This window comes from Euprymna scolopes, chromosome 22 (genome assembly GCF_053919585.1).
Source record: "Euprymna scolopes isolate OS-2025 chromosome 22, ASM5391958v1, whole genome shotgun sequence".
In the NCBI taxonomy this organism is placed as follows: Eukaryota; Metazoa; Mollusca; class Cephalopoda; order Sepiida; family Sepiolidae; genus Euprymna; species Euprymna scolopes.
The window spans coordinates 97,611,168-97,637,123 of NC_136503.1; the positions used below are offsets into that span (position 1 = coordinate 97,611,168).

A 25,956-nucleotide genomic window follows, 5' to 3' on the forward strand; every position below is an offset into this window, starting at 1 on the left:
TTTAAATGCTGCCATGAGTGCCAATTAGCTGTAAGGACCTACAACTTCTTCCATCCCAAAAAGGATGAAAACAAAAGTAGCCACATTTCTGTCAGCACTCCCTCAAGAATGAGGGTTCGGGTTTGTATTACTGTACACATAGATTCGAAAAAAGTTGTCAAAAAACAAATATATAACAAATAAATGTTATTAAAGGCAAGATAAGTTACTTTTCTACGTAACTGGATATATTTTTCGTGTTTTTATTCAATGTAACATGTTTATTCAGCTCGAAAACCATACAGTGTTTACCGATGCATTGGAACATTCAAGATGGAGTCTGTTTTCTCTCTTTAACATTGTAAGTTTGGGAAAAGATGTTATAAATAAAAAACTAGAAAAATACTATTAAAAACCCGCAGAATATATGTCAAGCTATGTCACGGTAACATATATTGAGCGAGTTTTTAACAGTATTTTATCCAGTTATTTATTTATAACACCTTTTCCCAAACTTACCATGTTAAAGAGGGAGTCAGACGCCATCTTGAATTTTCCAATACATCGGTAAACACTGTATGGTTTTCGAGCTGAATAAACATGTTACATTGAATAAAAACACGAAAAATATATCCAGTTTGGTAGAAAAGTAACTTATCTTGCCTTTGATAACATTTATTTGTTATATATTTGTTTTTTGACAACTTTTTCGAATCTATGTGTACAGTAATACAAACCCGAGGGTTCCTCTAGCGACAGTCAATTAACTGCATTCCTTCTTCTCAGGAATTCCTCTTGGATTGGAACAGAAATGTCTATTTGTCGTCTGTTTTATGGCGTCAATACAATGAAGACGTATTGTGCCTCCCCACGGGACAGAGTTAGACACCAGGGTCGTTTTTTAACGTGGAGAAAAGGTACAAAAATAAAAATTGTCTCAGTCGTGAAGGATTTCTCCTCCACCGAAAGAGAACAAGAAATAGAAGTGCATGCAGGCAGCAGCACTGAAGAAAAGATACTACACTTTGATCTTGTCCCGAAGGCCAAGAATTGTAGTGTCATGTTTTTTTTTTGGGGGGGGGAGTCGCGTAAAATTATAAAAATATGACGATAAATATAATAATAATAATTTTACACGTAATATTTACCAAATAGGGCGGTCCTGTTTCGGAATATTTTATTTAAATTTCCTCCGGTTTAATTTTCTGCGAACCTGTGTTTTGGTGGCCATCTTGAATTTGACCCATCACGGTTTAATTAACACATTTTATAATCGTTTCACGAAACTAAATTGTCAAACAAAAGTAAGTATTACTTGAATTTAATTTTTTGTATGTGTGTTCTTTTTTACTGCAGAGGTGCGTCCTAAGTATTACACTTCCTTTCATTTCAGATATGCGTGCCCTAAATTAGACCCAACGTTTCAATTTCGTATGTAAACAATAGGTACCTCCAACCCGAGTCACGGATTTCCCCTCAACTCACCCTATGTAACACGATGTATCTGTAATTGAATCTAATATTATCATCATAGCTTTTGTTTCATTTAAAAGAAGAAGCTTAAAATAAACTTGTAATATTTTTTTATTTTTTACAGCATACTAAAATAATGAAAATGCGAGACCAAAATCGTTTTTAAAACAACGTTCACATGTGATTATTTCGAAGACGTAAACATACCGGTGTTTAAAAAGTGTAGCAAAAATTAACTAATGGTCAGATTTTCATGAAAGTTTCGGTACGTATTCAACTATAAATGAACTTATATTTTAAAAGCAGTTTTCATTAAATATATGAGAGGAAATATTTTTTTAGGTGTTCTACCCTACCCCCATGTTACGAAAACTAAACAAAATAAATTAAGAGAACCCTTAGTAACAACGATATACAAACTTTAAACTATAAAAAAATTAATTAAATAATATATAATATAATAGAAATAACTATAAAAAAAAAGAAAATGACTACACACAATAGCATGCGCATAGACTACAAGGTATATCGAAAATAAAACATCCACATGATACAATACGGTAACTTAGAGATGAGATTATGGTACAAACATATAAACAGATACAGACCAAAGAGTAAACGATATGAGTTAGAAAGTGGATAATAGTAGGTAGATACATATATTAATGCACACACATAAGATATATATGTATCTATATACATATTTTTAGATTTCATATACTCATATTCATAAGGTGTGTGAGAAATTTCATGAAAAATATTGAATAATTCCACCCCTATCTTTCCAACCTTATAACTCATCGAAAAATGTAATTCAAGCCCTATTTTTTTTTTCAATTAAAGGAGCATTCATTAAAAGGAGTTTCATTAAAAGAAAAAAAAAAGCACAAAAAAAAACAAAAAAAAACAAACGTGTTTTTAAAAAATTAAAATAAAGGTTTTAAACTTCGGACTTTACAGGTAAATTTCTAAAAAAAAAAACACTACTTTTTTTTGTTTTAAATTTGAATATATTATTTATTGATCTTTTATTTTCAATTTGTGATATATAAAACTTTGGTGAGTAAATTAATTATTTACTTTTTGATAGACATTTGAAAATGGTGGGGGGGCTTGAATTAAAAAAATACGTTTGTCTAAAATATTATATTCGGTTTATTGGAAAGAGCATAAAATTTCACATTGACCCTAAAAATATCGTAAAAATAGAATCAATAGAAAAATTTTGATAGATTTTTAAAGTTTAAAAATTGAAAAATACTTAACTCGTAAAATCAATTAATTCCATTACTGTTTTTATTTTTAAATCAAAAAAATATTTCTATTACTTTTTAATAGTTTATTTTGGAAGTATAATCCATAAAGAAAATAAACAACCCACTTTTAAAAGAGAAATTATGAGTTTTTATATTTAATTCGCAGTTTCGTGTTAGGGGTGTCAAAAATTCTGAGGAACTCTATTTATTAATAATACTAAACACATTTATATTTAAGAATCGGATTTTAGATCATCTAACATTATAAAAAAACAGTAATAATAGATAAATAAAACGAAATATAATATAAAAAAGAGAGGGAAAAAGGTAATGGAGACATGAGGTGTGTATGAGAGAAGATTGATTGAGGTAGACGTGAAAGAGAAATAGAGAATATCAAGTTAACAAGTAGCAAATACGAAGAAGTAAACAGAGGAAAAAAAATAAATATTAATATACATGAACAAAGTAAGAAAGTATAACAAAAAATACATGAAATTAAGCCCAGTTAGCCCCCTGCAAACAAATAAAAATAGAAAATAAAAACATAACTAACAAAAATATATATATAAAAAAAATATATATTCATAATAAATTAGATAAAAATTAAAAAGATATAATAAAGGTAAACACAGTTTACACCATGAGTTACCCGGATTTTTGCTGCGATACTATAACAAAAGAAAAGAAAAAATCTTAGCTGCATCACTAGTTTGAAACAATAATAATAATAATAATTATTATTATCATTATTATTATTATTATAACAACACATTAAACAAGAAATAAAAATATAGACAATAAATGTTAAAAACAAACAAAAATAATATATGAATAAAATAAAATTATTCCGAGCTACCTACAGTTTTAACTAGTCACATCTTACTGCGGTCCTAACCTCTATCTGCAGTCCTGTTCTCTTCCGCTATCTTCAATATACTTTTTTTTGTTTTTTTGACAAGGGGAGGACTTCTCCCCAAATTAATCAAAGTTCTATACCACCAACGGACTTTATATGCACCGGACATTCCAATAACTTGGTTGCAAATTAATTATGTAATGAGGGGAGGAATGATAGATGAATAAAAAGTTAGACATCTCTCTACTCGAACGTACCTGTCTGTTTGTTTTTCTTTTCTTTACTCTTGTGATTCCGGTCCTTTCAGCATTGCTTTTGGCTTTTAAAACTTCCATATATTCCTTTACCATCAATGCTTCAAGCAAACTACTATTTACTTATATATATATATATATATATATATATATATATATATATATATATATATATATATATATATATTTAAATAAGGGAGTAGTCACCAACAATGTGTATTTTTTAACATTATTTTATTATTCCGTGTCTTGGTTTTTAATTGAGAATTATGTTTGGATCATTGTAATAATGTTTTTAAGTCATTGAAATCGTTTACGTACTTTTCAGACGGTCTGATGCGTCCTCGTCAGAAATTATTTTCAAATGTGTAAAAATGGCGGGTTTTCGTAGTTAGTTTGAAGTTTTTCCAAGGGGTGGAGGCTTGTAAGTGTTTATTATACATTATTATGCTGAATTTTTATTGCTTTTTTTTATTGCTTTTTTTATTTGGTTTGTCCAGGGAGATTTTGACCTCGCTGTAGTCAGTCGCTATCTCTTTCTGCTAATGTGTTTTTCTTTTCCTTTAGGGTGAGGTAGGTGTGTGTGTGTGCGTGTGTATTTATGTGTGTGCGTGTGTGTTTATGTGTGTGTGTGCATGTGTGTTTGCTTTTATTGTTTTGGGAATGTGTATATTGTTTTATAGTATTTTGGGGTTATTTGCTTTCTTAGGAAGGCGGCTGTGGTCCGAGGTCGTTACTAATGTGTATGTGTGGGGAGGGGGGACTGGCTCTTCTGAAGAAAGGGTAGGGGTGCTTTCATTCTATTTTGATATTTATTTTTTGGATTTTAGTATTGTGATTTTTCGTTTTAGTCTTATATTATGTTTGTTTAGAAAGAGGGGTGTATTTAAAATAGGGGATTTTTTAATGTTTCTATTTATTTGTCTCCCCATGTGGGTATGGCCAGACCCAGGATCGGTTCCTAGTGTGGGGAAGATTTTGTTCCCCAGAGGGGGGCATTGAGGGGTAGGTATGGGAGGGGGATGATAGAAGGGAAGATAGTCGTTTCAGTCATGAGGGGGTTCTCCTCCTCTGACTGAGGAGGGAGCGAGGTGTTGGAACAAATATTATACTATGGTTCTAGGTGACTCCTAGTGTTATTGGTTTCGAGGTTAAGTAGGGTTGGTATTGTTCAGTGTGTTGTATTAGAGATAGGGGTGTTATGTCTGTGTGTGGTTGTATGCACGCATGTGTGTGTGTTTTAATGTGTCGGTTCTGATTTATGTGTGGGTGTGTATATGTGTATGTGTATGGGTGTGCATGCGAGTGTACCTTGCATTTCATATTTTTGTGTGATGGTATTAGGTTCTGTTCAGTTCAGGAGTGAATTTGGTGATGAAGTTTTTTGCCTGTGTAAGTAAATAAAAATAATTGTCTGTTTGGAAGATTGGCATTATTTTGAAGCTGTTTCCACTGCATGTGTGTACGTGTTTTGAAACATAGAGGTGTCTGTTATCTGCAATTTTGATGTTGCTCTTATGTAAGGCCACTCTATTGCTGAAATTTTTGGTGGCGCCTATGTAGGATTTGTTGCATGTTGTGCATCTTAGTGTATATGCTACATTTCTGGAGGTGCAATTTAGATCCTTTTTTATTTTGAATGTTTGTGCTGGGTTTTTGAATGTGTATGTGTTACCTTCTATTATTATGTCACATACTCCACATTGCAGTTTGTTGCATTTTGTAACTCCTTTTGTAGTATGTGGGACGAGTTTTGATGAAGTTAGGATGTGTTTTAAGTTTTTGGGTTGGCGTTTGCTTTTTATTATTTTTGTTGTTTTAAGTATGTTGTTTAGTTTGTCGTTCTGATTGTGGAGGATAAGGTTTTTTGTTATCTGTGTGAATAGTTCTGGGTTGTTTGTGTTGTGTGTAGAGACGTATGCTAGAATTTGTTCTTTGTTGTGTTCTTTTGGGGTTCTTAGTTGGTCTATTGGAATTTTTTCAGCCAGTTCAATACCTTTCTGTATTAGTGGTAGTGGGTATCCTCTTTTCCGCAGTGTTATTTGTAGTTCATTCAGTCTAGTTGAACGGAGGTGTCTGTCTGTTACTATGGTGCAGACTACGTGCTAAGGAGTAGGGTATTGATTTTAGACAGTTTTTAGGATGGTGGCTTTTGAAGTGGAGGTATTGTTGAGTGTCTGTGGGTTTGTGGTAGATGTCTGTGATTATGTTGTTTTTTATTGTTACTAGGATGTCTAGGAAAGGTAGTTCTGTGGGGCTTTGTTCTAGTGTGAAGTTTATTTTTGGGTGTAGATTTTGTAGTAAAGTGTGGAGTTCTTTGATATCCCCCCATGAGGTTCTCCAGAGGATAAAGCAGTCGTCTAGGTATCTTTTCCAAGATTTTATGAAGAGTGTTTTTATATTGTGCCCGTACTTTTGCTCTATCCTTTCATAAAGGGTCTCTTCTAGGAAAGCGAGTGTAAGGGTGGCATATGTCAGTGCCATTTTGGTACCCATTGCTGTGCCTAGTATTTGGATGTAGTTGCCTTTATTGAATTGGAAGGAGTTGTTATTGAGGATTATGTCGATGCTATCAATCACGAATTGTTTATTGAATCTGGGGTGTAAAGTCTGTGTATGTTTGTCAATCCAATATGCGATAGCTTCTTTTCCTAGATTGTGTGGGATATTGCTATATAGGCTGCTAACATCGAATGTGGCTAGTATAGTCCCATCGTCTACTGTTTGTGGTAGGGAACTAAGGAAGTGTGTGTTATCTCTTACAAAACTTCTGACTAGATTGGTGAAGGGCTGTAATAGTATATCTATTAGGTTGCTAAGTCTGCTTGTTGGGCATGATGGTCCTGCTACTATGGGTCTGAATGTGAGGTCGTGGGGGTTTGGGGTGCTTATGTATTCTGACTTTTGTATGTTGATGGCATGTCTTACCTGGTTAGATTTGTGTATTTTGGGTAGCCCATAGAAGATGTTTGTTTTTGTTGTGAAGTTTGTAAGGAAGTCTTTTTCTTTTTTAGTTAATGTACTATTGTATATTGTGCAGAGTTTTGTTATTTTAGATATGGTTGTGTCGTCTATGTTAGAGCTAATTGGTTTGTAATAATTTTCGTTCCCTAGTGATTCTGAAATTTTTGTTTTATAGAAGTTCTTATTCATTATAACTACTGCACTACCTTCGTCTGCTTCCTTTATAACTAAGTTGTTATTGTGTTGGATTTTTTAAGTGCTTGATTTTGTTTTCGTGTTAGATTACTGGTGGGGTTTTCTTTTTGTTGGGGGTTGAGACTCCAGAGTGTTTCAAAGAAGGTATTTAGTTCTTTTGTGTTATGTTTGTTGGGGAAGTATGTTGATTTGTTCTTCACTAGAGAGTCATCTGTTGTGTTATCACTGTCGTTAAGTATATCTATGAGTCTAAATTTGCGTTCAAATTCTTTGGGGTCTTTATTTAACTCTGCTATGTTACTTCTGGGAGTTGGGCAGAATTTGAGGCCTAGTTTTAGTACTTCAATTTCGTCCATTGTAAGCGTCTCTGTAGATAGGTTGATGACTTTGGGTTTTTTGTTGTCTAGTCTCGTGTTGTCATTTTGTGAGGGATTCCTAAAAAATGATTGTGAGGGTCGTTAGTTTCGTTGATTCGGTTGGGAGTTAGTTGTGTCGTTTTGTGGGGGTGTATGGGTTATGATGGTACCTGGGGTATTCGGATTGGTTGTGTTTGTGTGGGGGGTATTTTTGGGGTCGGTTTTGTACTATGGGGTACTGGGGGTGGGTGTTGTAAAGATTGTTTTGTATTGGGTGGTATCTATAGGGATGGTTTAGTTCCATTGGGTTGTTACGGTGGGGGTTGATAAGTAGGGGGATTTTTTGATGGTTTGTGTGGGTGGGGTGGGGTAAGAGATAGTGGGTTCTTGGCTGAGTTGGGTGACGTGGTTGGTAGTAACTATTTTCGTATTGTTGTGGGAGGTTGTATCTTTTAGTGTTGTCATGTGGTAGTAGGTTGTCGGTTGTTGATATGTTGTTTTTTGGAGCATTTTGGTAGTAGTATTTGTGTTTGTATGATGTCTGTGTTCTTGTGTGGATGTGTGGTGTTCTATATGGGAGTTTTGGTTGAGTTTGTTGGTGGGGATGGGTGTATGGTATGAATATGTTCCGGTCATTTCATTGTGTGCGTTTGGGTCTGTTGTGTGGGTATGTTTGAGAGTGATGTGTGTTTCGTTTCTTACCTTTGTTTTGGAATCTCTCAAGCTGTTGGAATCGGGTATGTTTCGGTTTTTGGTAGGTGTGACTGGTCATGTTCGGTACTTGTTCGTTTTTTTCTTTTTCTGGAAGATTCTTTAGCCAGGTTATCTTCCTTTCGATAATTCTTTTGGATTTTTCCTCCTCCTCAGCATTCAAACTCCCAAAGTCCAATAAGGAATTGGTGGGTCTCCTTGGGGCATAGTTTTCTGATGTCGGTGAGTATTTTATCATCGATTTTGGTGTATTCCTCTGTGAGGTGTATCTTTCTGTCCTCCTGTATTTCGATTTCAGCTTGTAGTTTTGATATGTTTAGGGCTTTTTAAATTTTTTTCTGCTCCTCTGTGTCTTGTGGTGTGACTTTTTCTCGGAATTTGTTTGGGATAAACTGCTCCTCCATGGTTAAAAATGTCCTGTAGGTTAGGGCGGTGTCGCTGCATTTGACTGCACAGTAGTAGGCCATTTTTCTCTTTTTAATAAGAGTTTTCCATGTTTGGAGGTTTTTTTCTTTTGTTTTCAGCGCTTCATTCCAGATATGTGGTTCCTTTAGATGTTCTAAATGTTCTTGTTGTTTTTTTAGGAGAACTATAATTTCGTCGATGTTGGTTAGTATCTTATCCTGTTGGTGGGATATCATGAGGATTATCCTGTCCATTTTTTCATTCAGTTTTAGAATTTCATCCTCGAGATGTTTGTTTTCCATGTTGAGTGTTGTTTGGGATTCTGGTGTATCCTCTACAGGTTTTTTGCGTGTTGGTGGCATTCTGTCGTTGTAGTTTTATATATATATATATATATATATGGGGAGTTAAAAGATTAAGATCGATTCTTTAAAAGGAGACTTACTGGGATAATGCAAAGCTCAACAAATTTATCACTAAAATAAGAAACCGACAATATAAAAATATATACTGATGATTTATTTGTTTATTTAATAAGAATGATACATCAATTAGGGGTGTAGGATAAGTAAGAACTCTTTATACCATGATATTTTGAAGCCTAATGCTTCTCATCAGAATATAATATTTAATATAAACTCTCTCGACTATTAATTGTCCATGTACCTAAAGTTACTGCTGTCTTCACATTACTGGTCATTCTCAACTCCTTGTCATTGAGGATGCTGTTTAGGTTACCTTTTCATAGTAAACTGGATTCTTTATAAAAAAATTAAAATATATTTTTTAAAGGAATTTGTAGCAAGTTTGAAAAATAAAATGTAGAAAATTATATCCTCAGTAAAAAGACGCCAATGTCTTAGTACAGGATGGAACAATAAAATTGTCGCCTTAGAAAATACAACATTATTCCATTTCTGTGTGATAAAAATCAGTTTTCTTTTTTTGTTGCAGACCATCTACTAATTGGCCAGTTGTGTACGAATCTCAAGAGCGATAGGAGTTTTCTATCATGTCTGAAAGTGACACAATGTTTAACGAGCAAGATTGAAGATACGCCACTGTACAACTCATGCTATCTACCAATCCCAACTATGACAACAGGACCATTGTCAGCACCCTCAAAATGCATTGCTGGATTGCTACGGATAACATGGACATGCCCAGGGTGATGAAAATAAAGTTTCCAGCCACAGTTATGGTCTTTGATATGGTTTCAAGTGAGAACCACATCATGCCACCTCACGTCTTCGAGATCTGTTTGAAAGTCAACACCAAAGTGTACCTGAATGTGCCAAAGAGTATGATGATCTCCTGATGCAATCAGATGGCTGCTGGCAGACCCTGGGTTTGGAAACATGACTTGATGCCGGCCCACAAGTCCAAAGCAACCCAGGCTTGGCTTCAGAAGGAGTGCTACAACTTTGTACCCTGCTCTCACTGACCCCCCCCCTCTCACAACTTGAACCCATTGGACTATTTTATTTAGTCACACATCGAGAACATCACCAACCTGACCTCCCACAACACCAAAGCAAGCCTGATCGCTGCTATCCACGATGTATTCATCGAATTTCCACTGGCACTTGTGGAAAAGGCATGCTTCCAGTTCTGGACCCCTATTGAGGTGGTGATTGAGGCTGAAGGTTGGTTGCATTGAAGGGAACTAAGTAAGCTGAATTGATTTTTTTCTTTAAAAGTTTTAAAATAAAGTTGTAGTGTTGTTTTCTTTACGACAACAATTTGATTGTTCCACCCTGTATATTAGTTAGATCAGGTGTAAAATCAAAACCCCAACTTTGTCAAAGGTTCAGTATCAAAAGATTATCAATTTGGTCACAAGAACACTAAATGTGACAATCAATACCGCCCCCACCCCACGAAATGCAACAGTTTCCAGAATTTTCTAAAAAAAAGAAAAACCTCAGAAAGACCCTCTTAAAAAAGCAGTCTCAGGAGCCTCATCTGATGAGAGATTGTAGAGAACCAAGACCAGACATTATCTGTAATTAGGTTGGGTACATTAGTAAGAATTGCCTTTGACTTCAGGAAAAGGAGTAAAAGGATGCTATTGTGTCAGTAATTGCTCCTTTAATTCTGAAAAGATGTGATAGTTTGTTGCTACAGATAATAGTAAGTGTCAAAGGAAAGGTGGCTAGAACTCTTGTTGATACCAGCTGCATGACTATGCTTGTCATGACAAGTGTCACCGATTTGTAGAATGGAGCCAACACTATTAGAGCACTAGATGACAGTGAAATGTTGTAGAGAAACCAATGCTGCGATTGTGGTAAGGAATATATCACTTTGACTCCAAGTAATTGTGCTGGATAAGTTCATTGCAGAAATCAATGTGATACTAGACCTAGATACACCAAAATAAAGATTACTTTGCAATTTTGGCTCTCCACTTATCCACTATTTTTCTGTAGTGGTGGGAGCCATTCTTTAGGAGGTGGTTATGTAGCATTGGTGTCATCTACACATAAATGCTATATAAAAGCCAAATTCCCTTCTTAGTCTGTTTTCTTAAGCAGTAGAGTGACCATAATTGTAGTTTGTGATATGGGGTATCTGCTACTTGTCATATGTTCCTTCAAGCCACACTGGTTACAATTTGTAGCAAACTAGACTCCTAAAAATTAAGGATCAATTATGTTTTTTAGGCTGCCTAGAATAAACAACAACAAAAGGACACATTTAGACTTGACGCCATTTTCTTTCTTTTTTTTTTACTTCTAAAAAGATATAAATACACATTTGCCTTCAAAGAATTTTTTAATTATAAGTTTTTTGGATTATTTAGACTTAACTTTCATTTTTATTGTTATTTTCATAAGGTTTTGGCTGATCTCACCTCCAATCTTTTTGAGTGTATCTTGTCAAACTTGAGAATCTTTTAGTTTAACTTGTGAATCTGCACGGAATTTTAAACAGAACACTTTTTTTTAATTCATGGGGGTAAAATGCTCTCATTCTGTCAGCCATGGGCAGGTAGAAGTCCTGAGTAGTTTTCAATTGTATTCTTTGCATTGCTCACACTAAGGATTGAACCTTCAACATTCAGAAAAGTATCACTTACAACTTAATTTTACTATACAATGGATAATTATGTGGATTAAATCAAGGATTCCATTTGAAATTCTGTGTAGATTCCCAGAAAGATACCTGCATTTGACACGATTTACCTAAAGACGGTCAGAAGTAGAATCAACCTAGACTCTTTATGATCACTCATTGTGTTGCATGCATGGCTTTAAGGTGATGAAGGACATGATAAACCAGTCAGTCTCCTCAATTCTGTTGAAAGGCATTTTAAGATGAGGGATGTATGTAATTTGCATTAAAGAAAGTCTAACTATTTTTTAGATGAAGGATAAAGTGTAAAAATATTGGCTTCACTGTAAATTGTTGCACTACTCGGAACATTATCAGCATTTGAATTCATTTATTTCCATACAAGCAAACTTTTCTAATGATCTACAGAATAACGCCAAATCAGAATATAAAAGGAAATTTATCGCCTGCCGAGATCATGTATGCAAGGAAAATATGTTCAATATTTGACAAGTTGTTGCTAAATAGAAATAAAGACAAACTATAAATCGCATAAAGGGATAATGTCTTCGTTAGGAACTGTTAGGCTGTAAAATGTTTTTGGGACAATGGTATTGTAGTTAGAAGAATCTGGAGAGTTATCTACATAATTCAAGGAGCAACATTTCTTTATGAGACATATTAATCAATTGAGAACCCCATACATAAGAAATCATCTAAAATGATGAAGAAATACCAATGGAAGTATAGTACGACTCCTTTTAAATAAAACTACCCATGAATGTGGGAATGACAATAGAGACAATAACGAAACAAAAAACTACTGATATGTGAAAGTATGTGAACTAAAGGAAGAAGTAGTACCTATTTACTTCGCATCCCCACGAGGGCAGAGTTAGACCCCAGGGTCGTTTTTTAATGTGGAGAAAAGGAACAAAAATTAAAAATTGTTTCAGTCGTGAAGGATTTCTCCTCTGCTAACTGAGAACAAAAATTGAAATTTAGCATAAGAACAGATGCTGCACTTTGATCTTGACCTGAAGGCCAATGAAGAAATAGTAGTAGAAAAGGGAAGGACTAAACATCTTTATCCTCAATGAACGAAATATTGAAAACAAAATTCTGGGAACAATTTAGTTCCCGGAAGATGATATAGTGGAAGATCCTGACACTCACTGATAATGGATTACTCAGTCTAAAAGAGATGGTAACAAGCAGTAACCAATGGAAGAGAGTAAGCTTATCTTGATACTTTAGCAATCTAGATACGTTTGAATGTCAATCTCTTATTAGTACCTTTGTACAACAAACTTGTTATAACTTATTCTATGTGTTGAGTCTCATTTTATCTGATTAATTTATACTGACTTTATTCCCTCAAAGATATATCACATACAAAAGAAAGACAGAAGGTTGATTTTTAATGTGGGAAATACCTAGGCCTGCAAAAATAAGGGTTCATTGGATTGGGATAAAAAAAAAAAAATAAATGCTGTCAGTAGATAAGGATCACTCCTCCTTTGAGAAGAAAAATTTCTACACATTGTTCGTCAAATTTGCTAGATATTACTTTAAAATTACTTATTTTAATTTTGGGTTAACTATACTTGAGAAACTTCAATGATTAAAAGGATACATTTGAACTTGTAACTAATTTAAACTTTTTCTTCCTCTTTGATCATTAACAAAACAATATATTTATAACTTAGTAGATTTCTATTTCAGAAAGGGAGCGTTCTATTAAATAAAATTTTACTTACAAAACTTATCAGTAAACAAACTAAACAAATTTGTATTATTATTTGTAACCTCTGACCTCCTTCAGGCGTATCTTGTCACACTTGGGAATGTTTCTGTTGTATTCATGAATTTGGGTAGAATTTCAAATCACACACTTTATTTACTTCAGCCATAACTGGATAAAAGTCCTAAGTAATTTACCACACTGAGAATTGAACCTTCAAACTCACAAGAAACATTTCCGAGTTTGACAAGATACATCGGAAGAAGGTCAGAGGTTACGTCGACTGAAATGTGAAAATGGCACTTAAGATGAGAACATTAGTCCTAAGATTCCAAATAATACTAATAACCAACCCTCATCTAAAAAATTCAGAAATGTAAACTCTAACCCTAACCCTAACCCTAAACTAAACAGATATTAAAAAATAAACATTGTTGAGATGTCCCTATTTACTTACATATCCATGAAGGGAAAGTTAGACAAGGTCTGGTTTTAATGCAGGGCACTATGCATTGGAATAAAAATTTAATGTACCTCAGTCTAGAAAGAGGTTCCCCTTCACTGGCTTAATTTTGAAATGTAGAACATCTCACTTGGGTTCTTATCGTCAAATTGTATGACACCATCTCTTAAATTTGTTTATGCATTTTGTTTAATAATGTTTTTAATGCTTTTAATTAAAAAATTGTTTGTTTTTTAATCTTTAAACATAACAAAATGTTTTTCAAATAAAATCTTTTTGTTTCTGGACTTTTTAATTAAGATTGATAATTTGGATTATTTGTTCTACTGTTTTCAACTTGAGTGTTATTTTTACAACGTTCTGATTTATGTAATCTCTGGCCTTTTCCAGGTGTATCTTGTCGAACTCAGGAATCTTTTTGTACAGATTATAGAGCTCAACAGAAAGCTTACCAACTTCAACATCTTAAGAATGTCAAAGGTTACATCAGCTTTTAAATGTTTTGAAAATAGAACTTGACGGAAATAACAGTCCAACTAATACAAATAATACAAATAGCTGTGTCATAATTTCTTCATCAGATATTACTTTCTTGACATCTCCAAAGATTTTTCTATATTTTTCATTACTGACTGATAATTTATGTGAATATTTACTGTTCAAGATTCATATGTGAAAATATGGCTTTCCTTTTTGTTGAAACCAATACTTGCAACCAACATGAAAACAGAGCATGAAAAATTCAAAAATGATTTTTTATTCATCCACAAAAAATTTTAATTAGGAATCTCTACTATTATGTATGGTTTAAATTCTCACCAAAGTTAAACAATGTTGAGCCTGGCTAGTACCAGGTGGGTGACCATTTGGGAAGGTGAGAAACTGTATGTACTGTGAGGTAAAATACTAGGTTGAGAAACTGTCGTGGTTTATTCTTCTCTCGAGGGTAGATGGGACTCTCTAAAGCCATGGTAGACACCCTGTCTAATGATAGCATTATGATCAAAAATGCCCTTGATAGCCCTGGCGAAGCATCAAGTATTCAGCTACCAACAAGATTTGAATTACACTACAAACTCATGTAGTGAGTTCAATCTTGTCTGTGGCCGTGCTGGATGGATGGTTTAAATTTAATTAAGAAAAGATGTATACAATTTAAATGTATCAGTTATGATTCCGTTTTGATGATATGCATTGTTAGAATCCAAGTGTAGTATCTGTTATCTACATATAGTATAATGATATCTTAGGGTTTACGTTCGCCCCGGCCGTCCATAAAATAGAAATATGTCACAGACTCCTATAAGGATATTGGAAATAAACCGTAATAACCAGTTATATTCTGACACTACATTAACCAGAATACCTAGGTAAATACGTTAACAAAGGGGCTACAAATAATATCGCAGGGTCTCCATTTATGCTGAGCGTCCACAGAATGCCTAACAGCAATATATTACATGTGAAAGATGCCGCTGTGGAATTTTCACAGCTCCTGCTAGTGAACTTTTAATGCATAGATATCTTAGTACAAAACTAGTAAATTACCAAACAGACAGCTGCGTATTTTACATGTATATACTATAGTTATAAACAATATTTTTTGCAAAACATAATTTGCAACCAACATATCTAGAGCATGAAAAATTCTAAAATGATTTTTTATTCATATCACTTGCTTGACTTCTTAAATAATTTTGATTTTAAAAAACACATGTATAGAAATTAATATAATTTCTGGAAATATCTTTTAAAATTTATTTTATATTTGCAGAATCCCCAGCAATCGAAAGAAAGATGAATCGTCATTCTCTTGGTGATATGAAACATGGAAAAGTCTTAAGATATTTCAACATTTCCTGATGTAAATTGCATGGATTTAAAAAGTCTGAAAAGAAAAAAACTAATATTTTTATGACTTCTGTGGATCTTTTTGCTCAAATTTGGTGAAAACATATTTAAAAAGGATTTTCTTGTCAAATGCAAAAATATTTCCTTTTATTTCAGTCCTATTTAGTAGAACACGAACTGGAATACATGTCTCGCAAAATACTAAGGCACTCATATACCCTTCAATAAATGAAAATTTTAAACACCAAAAATACTTGAAAATAATTTTTTTAAATGTCCTGCTCACAGTAAGAAATGAAATCAGAGCCTTGTTAGAAGCTTAGAAAATGCAGAATTTTGTAGAGTCATCCACAAAATAATTTTTAATTACGAATCTCTATTATTATCGTTTATGTATGGTTTAAATTTAATTAAGAAAAGATATATACAATTTTAATGTATCAGTTATGATTCCATTTTAATGCTATGCATTGGTTAAGGATCGATATTGCCTAATTTGTAATATATAGATGTAATTGTGTAAAGCTAGTAACTTATCAAACAGATTTTTCATGTGTATACTACAATCATAAACAATGTTTTTTGCGAAAAAGGCAAACATATTTTGCTAAAAAGTTAAAATTAAAACAACAAGACTACTTCATAATTTTTTAGGGTTCCTGAAGAAGTCATCACATATTTTACATATATATTCTACAATCATAAACAATATATATATCTTGCAAAAAAAAAAGCAAATATATTTGGCTAAAAAAAAACAGACTATTTTGTAATTTTGGGGGGGGTTCTCGAAGAAGTCATTGAATATGGAAAAAAGTACCAAAAAAAATTGTGCTAAAAAGAATTCTAATATTTCAACTTCCAAAAAAAAAATTAAATCTGATGCTCGTAAGAAGCCAAATTCTCATGTGGGGTCTGGTTCTTCGATTCCGGCAAATACAAGGAAACAATGTACAAAGAAAAAAGAGAAATATGCTGGACAGAAACCGTTTTCTTGTGGAGTATGTTGTTCCTCGTTTACCGAAAAATCAACACTGTTGCGGCATATGCGATCACATTCTGGGAACAAACCACATTCTTGTGAAGTTTGCGACTTTGCTTTTACAGAGAAGCATCACTTGTTGCAGCATATGAGGATTCATACTGGAGAGAAACCATATTCTTGTGAAATATGTGGTTCTTCTTTTACACAAAAGCAAAATATGCTCGTGCATATGAGAATACATAGTGGAGAGAAACCATTTTGTTGTGACGTATGTGGTTGTTCTTTTATCAAGAAACAGTATATGCTTAAGCATATGAGAACACACACTGGAGAGAAACCATATTCTTGTGAAGTATGTGGCTCTTCATTTACACAAAAGCAAAACATGTTGGTGCACCTGCGCAGACATACTGGAGAGAAGCCATTTTGTTGCACCGTGTGTGGCTCTTCATTCACGCTGAAGCAAAATATGTTAGTGCACATGCGAATACACACTGGAGAGAAACCTTTTTGTTGTGACGTCTGCAGCTGCACTTTTACACTGAAGCAAAATATGCTTAAGCATATGCGGACACATACTGGTGAGAAGCCATTTTGTTGTGACGTGTGCGGCTCTTCTTTTACAGAGAAGCAAAGTATGGTGAAGCATCGGCGAAAACATGCTGTAGTGAAATCATATTCGTGTGAAGTATGTGGCTCTACTTTTACTCATAAACAAAATATGTTAGAACATATGCACATACATATGTGAGAGAACTTGAATTCCTGCTGGAGAGAAATTTATTGATTGCTTGCTCTAATTGGAGACTCCTTGCAGCAAGAGGAAGCTTTACAGTGAAATCATATTCTTGTGAAGTATGTGGCACTTTTACTCACAAACAAAATATGATAGAACATATGCGCATGCATGTGTGAGAGAACTTAAATACCTACTGGAGAGAAATTGATCGATTGCTTGCTCTAGGTGGAGACTCATCACACCAGGTGGTCGGTTTACAGTGAAATCATATTCTTGTGAAGTATGTGGCACTTCTTTTACTCACAAACAAAATATGATCGAACATTATGCAATGCACATACATGTGTGAGAGAACTTAAATGCCTACTAGGGAGAACTTGAATTTTTAGTAGATACTATTCCTCGATATATTTGGATCCATTTAACATGATTAAGGCCTTATACCATTAGAACACATGCACATACATATATGAGAGAAATTGAATGCCTACTGAAGAAAACTTGAATGTTTACTAAACACTATCCTAGCACTATTTTCATCCATTTAATGTGATTGTATTGGTAAAGGTTTCATCATTAATGAATAAGGCCTAATACGGTTTATGTTTTTTATAAAATCCATAACATAAATACTTTATGAAATCGCTCATTTTTAAATCAAGTCTATTGATTGCCTGTTTTAGTTGAAGACGAATCGTGCCAAGAGGAAGCTTTACAGTGAAATCATATTTTTGTGAAATATGTGTAGCTTTTATTCACAACCAAAATATGTTGTGCACATGCATGTGTGAGAGAACTTGAAGACCTATTCAGAGAGAACGAATACTTACTGGAGAGAACTTGACTGTCTACTAGACACTATCCTCGAGTGTCTAAGGTCTCTTCGTACAGGGGTTTGTCAGGATAACTTGGCATGGAAATACTTTTACCTTGAAGTAAACCCTGACCAAATATTCACAATCACATAGTATTTGTGCCCAAATAAGATCTCCCCGATATGTCTAACTCACAGTACTATTATGAGGAATGGTGCACTTTCTTCAAGTAACAGGACTAAGCTGGATACTCCACCAGACTAGATGAATTCTTGTCCTGGAAGCTAGTAACATCCAGAGACCACAAGAAATATATATAATAACATATTAGACTGGTCAGTTGGAGAAAGGAAAATTGGTATTCTTAACTTCTTTACTAACTCAATATTTGGGATGAAAAGGGGGTTTAATGGAATATTCAGATATCTATCTATCTCATATGAAGATCAAGTGTTAGCCCTTAGAAAGGGACCTCTTTATTTTTGATAACTTTGAAGTAAAATTATCTAGATTGTTGCTCTTGTTTACAGAAATCGTTTTTGTTTCATATATAAAGACATTATGGAAAAATAAGATTTGAGCTATGAAGTATAATCTAAGTTTAATATATTTAACGTATTTAATCATATTAATAGAGAAAACAATTTTTAAATAAAACTAAAAAGTCATAGTTTAAAGCCAAAATATTGTAATAACGCATATTCTTCTAAAAAGTAAATATAGGTTTGGATAAATAATAAATATAAGTTTGGATAAATTCACCTATATTAAAAACAAAAAAATTAAAATCTATATGATGTACATACTAGTGATGAGATGAAAATCACTCATTCCAAAAATCACATAAATTGATCAAGTAGTGTTATTTTTAACTATGAAAATCAAATTTTATTAGTAAGCAAAAGAAGACTATCTCACGTCGCCATTTTGAAGGATAAAAGGTTAATAACCATAATAATTTCCACTTATAAGACCAGCATTGTAATGCTTTCGAATTCCCATTAATCAATTAAAAATGATTTTCTTTATGAAAACTACCTGATACATTTTATGTGATTTTTTGATAAAGGATCTTTACATTCTGTCCCTTGTACGTTCATTATAAAACTCTTTCTGTATTTTTGTTTTTTAATATAGGGGAATTTTAGACAACTAACAGATTTTTTTGTAACTGAAAAATGTTATAGAGACAAAATCGATTTGAAGATGTATGGGTTATTTTCAGAAACACAGTATTTTAGTCCGATCAGATGCTGTGTCATGCTATATCTTTTTCTGTCATCGAAGTTGAAGTACTGGATTTACAGTTGATCTCAAACTACTGTCAAATGTCTGTATTATTTTATAAAAGATACATCACTAGTAGTCACAACGATTTTCCATGATGAAAAGTTTGTTAAATTTATTTTATTTAAAAAATCTCATTCATTTGTATTGTATTGAAATTTCTTTCTATATGACGTCAGTTTTTTTTATTTTTTAATATCTCTACAGAGTGGAATAATAAAGAAAACACCAGTGCAGCTTCATTTTAAAACTTTTATTGAAAAAGTCGATTGAGGTAACTTGATTATGTAGTAAAGCTGACATCTATTCAATGTAGCCGCCTTCAGCTTCAATCACTGCGTTGATATGGGATCTGGAAGTGAAAGGATGCCTTTTCCACAAGCGCTGGCAGGAGCTTAGCAAACACTCAGTGGAGAGCAGCGATCAGGCTGACTTTAGTGTTGTGGGAGGTCATGTTGGTGATGTTCTCGACATATGCCTGAATGAAGTAATCCAGCAGATTTAGGTTGGGGGAGGAATGAGGCTAGTGAAAGAAGTGTACAAAGTTGTAGCACTCCTTCTGAAGCCAAGCTTGAATCTCTTTGAACTGGTGCTGAGTTCTGCTGCCACACCCAACGGTCACCTGATTGCACCAAGTGATCACCACACTCGTCAGCACATCCAGGTATACTTTGGTGTTGACTTTCAAACCGACTTTGAAGATGTGAGGTGGTATGATGTGGCCCTCACTTGAAATCACACCCCCAGACCATAACTGTGGCCAGAAACTTTGTTGAACTATGCCCTTAAGCATTGAACCGTCCAGATTTGCATTTTGAGTGTGCTGGAAATGGTCTTCTTGCAATAACTTGGATCGGTAGAAAGCATGAGTCGTATAACAACGCATCTCCGATCTCGGTTGCTGAATATTGTATCACTTTCATAACAGAAGACTCCTATCGCTCTTGGGATTTGTACACAACTGGCCAACTAATAGATGGTCTGAATCAAATAAAAGCAAACCGGAGAGCAAAAATTTTATTGTTCAACTCTGTACTATTATATAAAAGTCACTTTGTGTGTATGTGTGTGAGTTCTTTCCTCATAGATTCTGAAACGGTTGAGCCTATCTGTTGCAGATTTCACACAGAGCTAATTTATATATCTGACAATGGTCTTAGATATGTTTTGTGCAGAAATTTATCTGATAAGTATCGACAAAATCTGATCTTAAAAATAGTTTTTCTCTCTTAAAGATAAAAAAGAATAATTTTTATAGGGGAATATTTTACGTTACACTGGCCAAAGGAGAAAATATTTTAGCAAATCATTTCTTCTTGAAAAGAAAAGGATTTATTGTCATCTGGAGATATAGCTTAGTGGTAGAGCATTTGATTACGGATCGAATGACCCCCCCACCCTTGTTCAAGCCTGGGTGTACCCAGGTATTTTTTATCAATGAGTACAATTTATGATAAAGAAAGAGGCACCGTTTAAAATTGCTGCAAATTATTTCTTTGTTTGCATATTTTAAAACTAAACATTGATCAGAAGTGACTTTTTTCAAGGCATTCATCATCAAGCCCAAATATCATCTGACATGATATTGTAAACAAACACAGACGGAATTTGATGAACGACATTATCATTATTTTTTTTATTATTTTTTTACATTTTTTGCAAATTAGTCCACTGGGCAAATTATTCCTCATAATATATAAAAATCAATAAAAGATTGATTCTATAATAATACATACACAATCTGCATAAATTCATATCATGTTTAAATGTTTTGTATAACTGGGCAACGCTGGGCGTTCAGTTAGTAAGTGAAATAAAGATAACTTTTTTGTTTTTTTTTCATTTTTTTGTTTGAATGAAAAATGATTTCTTTTTGCAATAAAAACTTTTCTCTCTACTACTCGAATATCAAATTGCACACCATTGCCCAGATGCTGTGATAATCAATGTTTAAAATAACTAACACTTAATGTAGTGAATCACAAAAGCTTCCACTGATGAGTTTAAACTTTTTCTGCAATTTTATATTGGATTTTAGTAATGCGACTCACTGTTATATTTCGTCTATATATTTTATAGATGTATTTTTACAAAATGTATACACTCTGACGAGCATGTTTTTTGTAATCAACAACAACTTCTTAAATCAACAAAGTTCATTTATTTTACAAAATGATAATCTGACAGTTGAGAGAGTTCGGATCAGTAGGTGATGCACAGTGGCCGATCTCTGTCTATCTGTGCCTTTGTTTTGACTTCTATTTATATTTGCATATTTATATTGCCCCACATTCCTTGATTGGGATTTAAATTGTTCTCTTATTTTGCGATTTGAATTGTAAATTCTTTTGCTAATTCTAATCCAAACTTAAATATTTCCCTTATTTTCATGATCTCGATTCTTCGATTGGAATGTAGGGTTGACATTATCACCAGCAATCCAATTTACAACTGGGTTTGCCTTAAGTATTCTTCAGTGTTGTCCGTTACCTATGCAACATCATAAAACCATTATATTTTGGTTTGAGAAATAAAAATGAAAAAAAATTCTCATTTTTTTTAACCAAATTTCTATTTTCCTGATTCACTATCATTACATGTAGATTTTTTTAAAATTCATATTCAGCTGAGATGTATATTAATTTCCCTTACAGCTTCCTTTCAAGGACCCCACAGAATTAGAAAAACATTCTGATAATTATCATAGTTGGAGCCCTTCGTCATATCACAAATGGCCATAACCGATGAGGAATAGCCCCAATTAAAGCCCACTCTCTTTGCTTCTAACATTTCTCGTGATTATCACCTCCTCCTTTGATGGATGCTGATTTTTAAAGTTCTCATCATCTGATTCGTTACATGCACATTTTCTTTTCTCGAATTTAACATTTTCCCATTCTCAAATATTCTTTTGTACTTATATCATTCTTTGGCATTTTTGCATTACACAAACATCTATATATTGTCCCTTATATAATGCTACTTTATGCCTATGTGATTTACTTGCTGACTTGTGATGGAATTCTTTGCTATGCAGATAGCACTTTGATTGTCCGAATATATCCTTGCTTGATTCCATTCCTTTTTATTATCCATTTCGTTTATCAATTGTGTGATGTACTGACCTTCTTGTATGGCTTGCGTTATTGCTGTATATTCAGCTTTATATGTAGACTAGCAGGGGTACCCGGCGTTGCCCGGGTGTTTTTTGGGGGGGGGGTTAAGAAAAAGTAAGTATGAGGATCGAACCCGAACCCTTGAGGCAAAGTTTTAAATTAAAATGTGAAAAAAAAAAAAAACATGCGATGTTAACCATTGCCCCACCGCGAGATGCTAAGGAAACACGTTTGAATTTATTTAATTAGTTGGATTTAGCAGGTGACCGTTTTAATGAGTTTGACTGCGGGATAGTATTCATTTACTGCTGAACGTCTTTTTTTCCACCCCCAAGATGTTATAGGAAAAAGACTAACCCACATGCGGCGAGCGACAAATATTGAATATTTATCTTCCCGAAATCGAGCAAATTAAATAGACAAGCAAACTTCGTTGTTAACTGTGAGATATTACGATTTATATGTGATATAAAAAGTTTTAAAAAGTTGTGAACCGACCGACCGCTTCTCTGAAAGAAGCCTTTTGTAGGCACACAGAAAAAGCGAACATACATTTTCGCTTTTATATTTATAGATAAAGCTATTGTAGATTGCTTTTTTTTCTTTTCCAGGCCGTAAGATGCTCTTGTTCATTTAAAGAGAAACAATATCCAGATGTGCTTTTCCTGTCTTCAGAGTTTCCTCAATCGGCATCAGTAACTCCTATTAGATTTAGGCTGCTTTCACATTTCCTGAAAGATAAACAAAAATCTGAAGTTCCCTTTAAATATTTGAATACATGTTTCACTGCATTCCAGTGTTCAATTGTAGAGTTCTCGTTGTATTGTGATAATTTATTTATGACCCATGAAATATCAGGCCTGGTGCAGGTAGATAGATAAACTAAGCTTCCTATAGCCTCTCTGTACTTTGTAGAATCAAAGGCAGTTGCTTCTTTCGAAAAAAAATTAATTTCTATCCATAGGGTGTTTGTGTTTGCAGTCTAGCATATTAAATTTTTCAGTACTTTCTCAGCATACCCCTGTTGGTCTATTTGTATTTCCTTTGGTTTGATTATGACGTATACACCAAGAAATCGTAATATTTGACTTAAATCTTTTATGTCAAACTTTTGCTTAAGTAGGGTCTTGACTTCCGTTACTGTGCCTAAGTTATTTGCAGCAATCAAGATATCATGAAACCATACTAAAATAATAATTGTTTTATTATCCTCCACTTTCACAAACAAGCATGGGTCGATAATGCTTTGGTTGAAATTTTCTTGCAGAAGTTCTTCGCTTAATAAGTTGTTCCAATTTTTACCATTCTGTTTTAGCTCATAGAGTAACATATTTAATTTGAAAACGAGTTTTTCCTTGCTTGTGGTAGTGTATCCTTTGGCTTGTCAGATATAAATATCAAAGTCTATTTTGGCATTTAGGCATGCTGATCTATTTCGTGGTTTATCACAGAAAGTTGCATTAGGTTTCGAATAGTAGGCATTTTTGTGGTGAGTGCACGTTTTATTATAGTCTACATCTTTTATCTGACTGTATCCCTTGGCAACATATCTAACTTTGTATTCATCATTACTTTTGTTATCTTTCTTAATGTTATACACCCATTTACCACCAACCAAATGTTTTTTGTTTTCAGGGAGAATTATCAGAGTAAAAGTATTGTTTTCTTTTAAGGGGTCCATTTCCTCCATTGCCAATTTCCATTTGTCTGCATCCAAGGAATAATTTTTGTTTCACAGGAAGTTATGCCTTCTTCATCACTTAGGTCCTTTCCTGTGACATAATTTTTTAAATAAGTGGACATTTTTTTTTGTGTGTCAGTGGGTACCTTTTATTTCTGTTTTCCCGGCTAATTACTTGTAAAAAAAAAAAGTACAAGTAAAAAAAAAACGTTGAAATAAGTCAAATGCAAAACAGACGGGAGATATCTGGTCTTGTTTGTCAGCTGCAAGAAATGATATGAATTGTAGCACTCAGTGAACATCAATACTTCGAACACATATTGTGGCTCTGAAATATCTTGTCTAGTGGCTATATTCTGTTAAAAAGGGGGGGAATTCAATTATTTTCGCGTGAAGAAAAAAACATTTTGCCATTCCTGTGCAATTGCAGCAGCATGGTTTGAACCGTGACGCTGCAAGGAGAGTAGATAATGCATGTGGATGTGTTATCGGCAGCTCCAGTAACTCTCGCTTCTCCTTTTTTGTACTTCAGTCCTCATTTCCAATGAATGATTTTTCTGACAAAGGGTGAAGAAAAATCTTCTTTCCAGGTCGGTAGTACTTTCTAAAGAGTAGCCTGAGATGTCGGAAAATTTCTGTTTCTATGTCTATCCTTGTGGTCATGTCACTAGTAAGGGTGCTGGAGGAAAACGTTTCATCTGGGCTAACGTTACCCGCCTGATAGTCAGGGACTCGAACCTTGGAATAACCACTAAGGAGGCTGTCCTATCAGCAGGTGCAAAGTATTGGGGCTGCTGTATTGCCATTTGGTGAATGGATTTTGGACCATACAGTAGTTTCTGGTAGGACCTCTCGATGCCATACTAGTGGGTAATTGTTACGGCTTTACCTTATCATGTGCTACATAAAAAAAAAAATTTCTTGTCTTTTTCTCTCTTATTTTCCCCCTCTGTCCTGCTCCAACCAAGTCTACCGACCTGTTCCACAAACCCCAAAACCTCAACAATCATGACAAATCTCCAAAAAAGAATCACAAATAAACCTAGAACCCTCCCCTCCTATGTAGACCCCTACTACCAGGTCTCCTTCTCCAACATCAGGGGTCTACGTTCCAACCTTCCAGAGGTTGAAACACAATTACAGGAGACGAAACCGGACATATTCTTTCTAATTGAAACTGGCATAGGGCCAACCACTTCTCTACACGAATTCATAATTAAAGGATACTCCAACTTAACATCTAAATATGACCCCCAAGATTGCCATGGGCATGGAATATGTGCCTAAATCAAAGATGGCTTTCCATGTGGTAGGGATATCTCCAGAGAAGACCCTAATTTACCTTATATGTGCTTCCGGGTTGCATTAGCTTACACCACTGCATTTATATTTGCCCTCTATCGCCCCCCACAACAGTGGGGTTACTATCTTTAAGAGCATATCTGAGAAAATTGATCACGTCCTGTCTGCTCATCCTTTGGCTAACATTCACATTGGCAGTGACTTCAATGTCCATAATGTGGAATGGCTGACCCACTCAAATAAAACCGATGATGAGGGGAGGTTTTCTCATGATTTTGCCATTGCCTATGACCTCACTCAGATTGTTCACGAACCCACCCGTGTGCCCGATACACCCGGTCAATATGCAAGCCTTCTAGACCTTTTCCTCACAACTTCCCCTGAGTTGTGTTGCTGTTCCGTTCTATCTCCTCTGGGATCCTCTGACCACTCCGTTGTATCAGTTAAGATTAAAATGAAATGTA

The 25,956-nt window shown here is 34.1% G+C and overlaps 1 protein-coding gene across 2 annotated transcripts; it reads left to right on the forward strand.

The window, feature by feature from the left end:
- The first annotated feature begins 1,187 nt into the window (after positions 1 to 1,187).
- Positions 1,188 to 21,235, forward strand: LOC145243552 (uncharacterized). Of its 2 annotated transcripts, XM_080106530.1 has the most exons (3): positions 1,207 to 1,283; positions 1,577 to 1,717; positions 15,491 to 21,235. In XM_080106530.1, the coding sequence occupies exon 3, from the start codon at positions 16,374 to 16,376 to the stop codon at positions 17,301 to 17,303; it is 930 nt and encodes a 309-aa protein (XP_079962656.1). In that variant the 5' UTR covers positions 1,207 to 1,283; positions 1,577 to 1,717; positions 15,491 to 16,373; the 3' UTR covers positions 17,304 to 21,235. The 2 variants fall into 2 exon arrangements, with proteins under 2 accessions (XP_079962655.1, XP_079962656.1); XM_080106529.1 differs by lacking the exon at positions 1,577 to 1,717 and having other exon boundaries at positions 1,188 to 1,283.
- The last annotated feature ends 4,721 nt before the right edge of the window (positions 21,236 to 25,956 follow it).

Excerpts from the sequence above, each read along its gene's own strand:
- LOC145243552 (XM_080106529.1), top strand. The coding sequence starts at position 16,374 with ATGGAAAAAAGTACCAAAAAAAATTGTGCTAAAAAGAATTCTAATATT.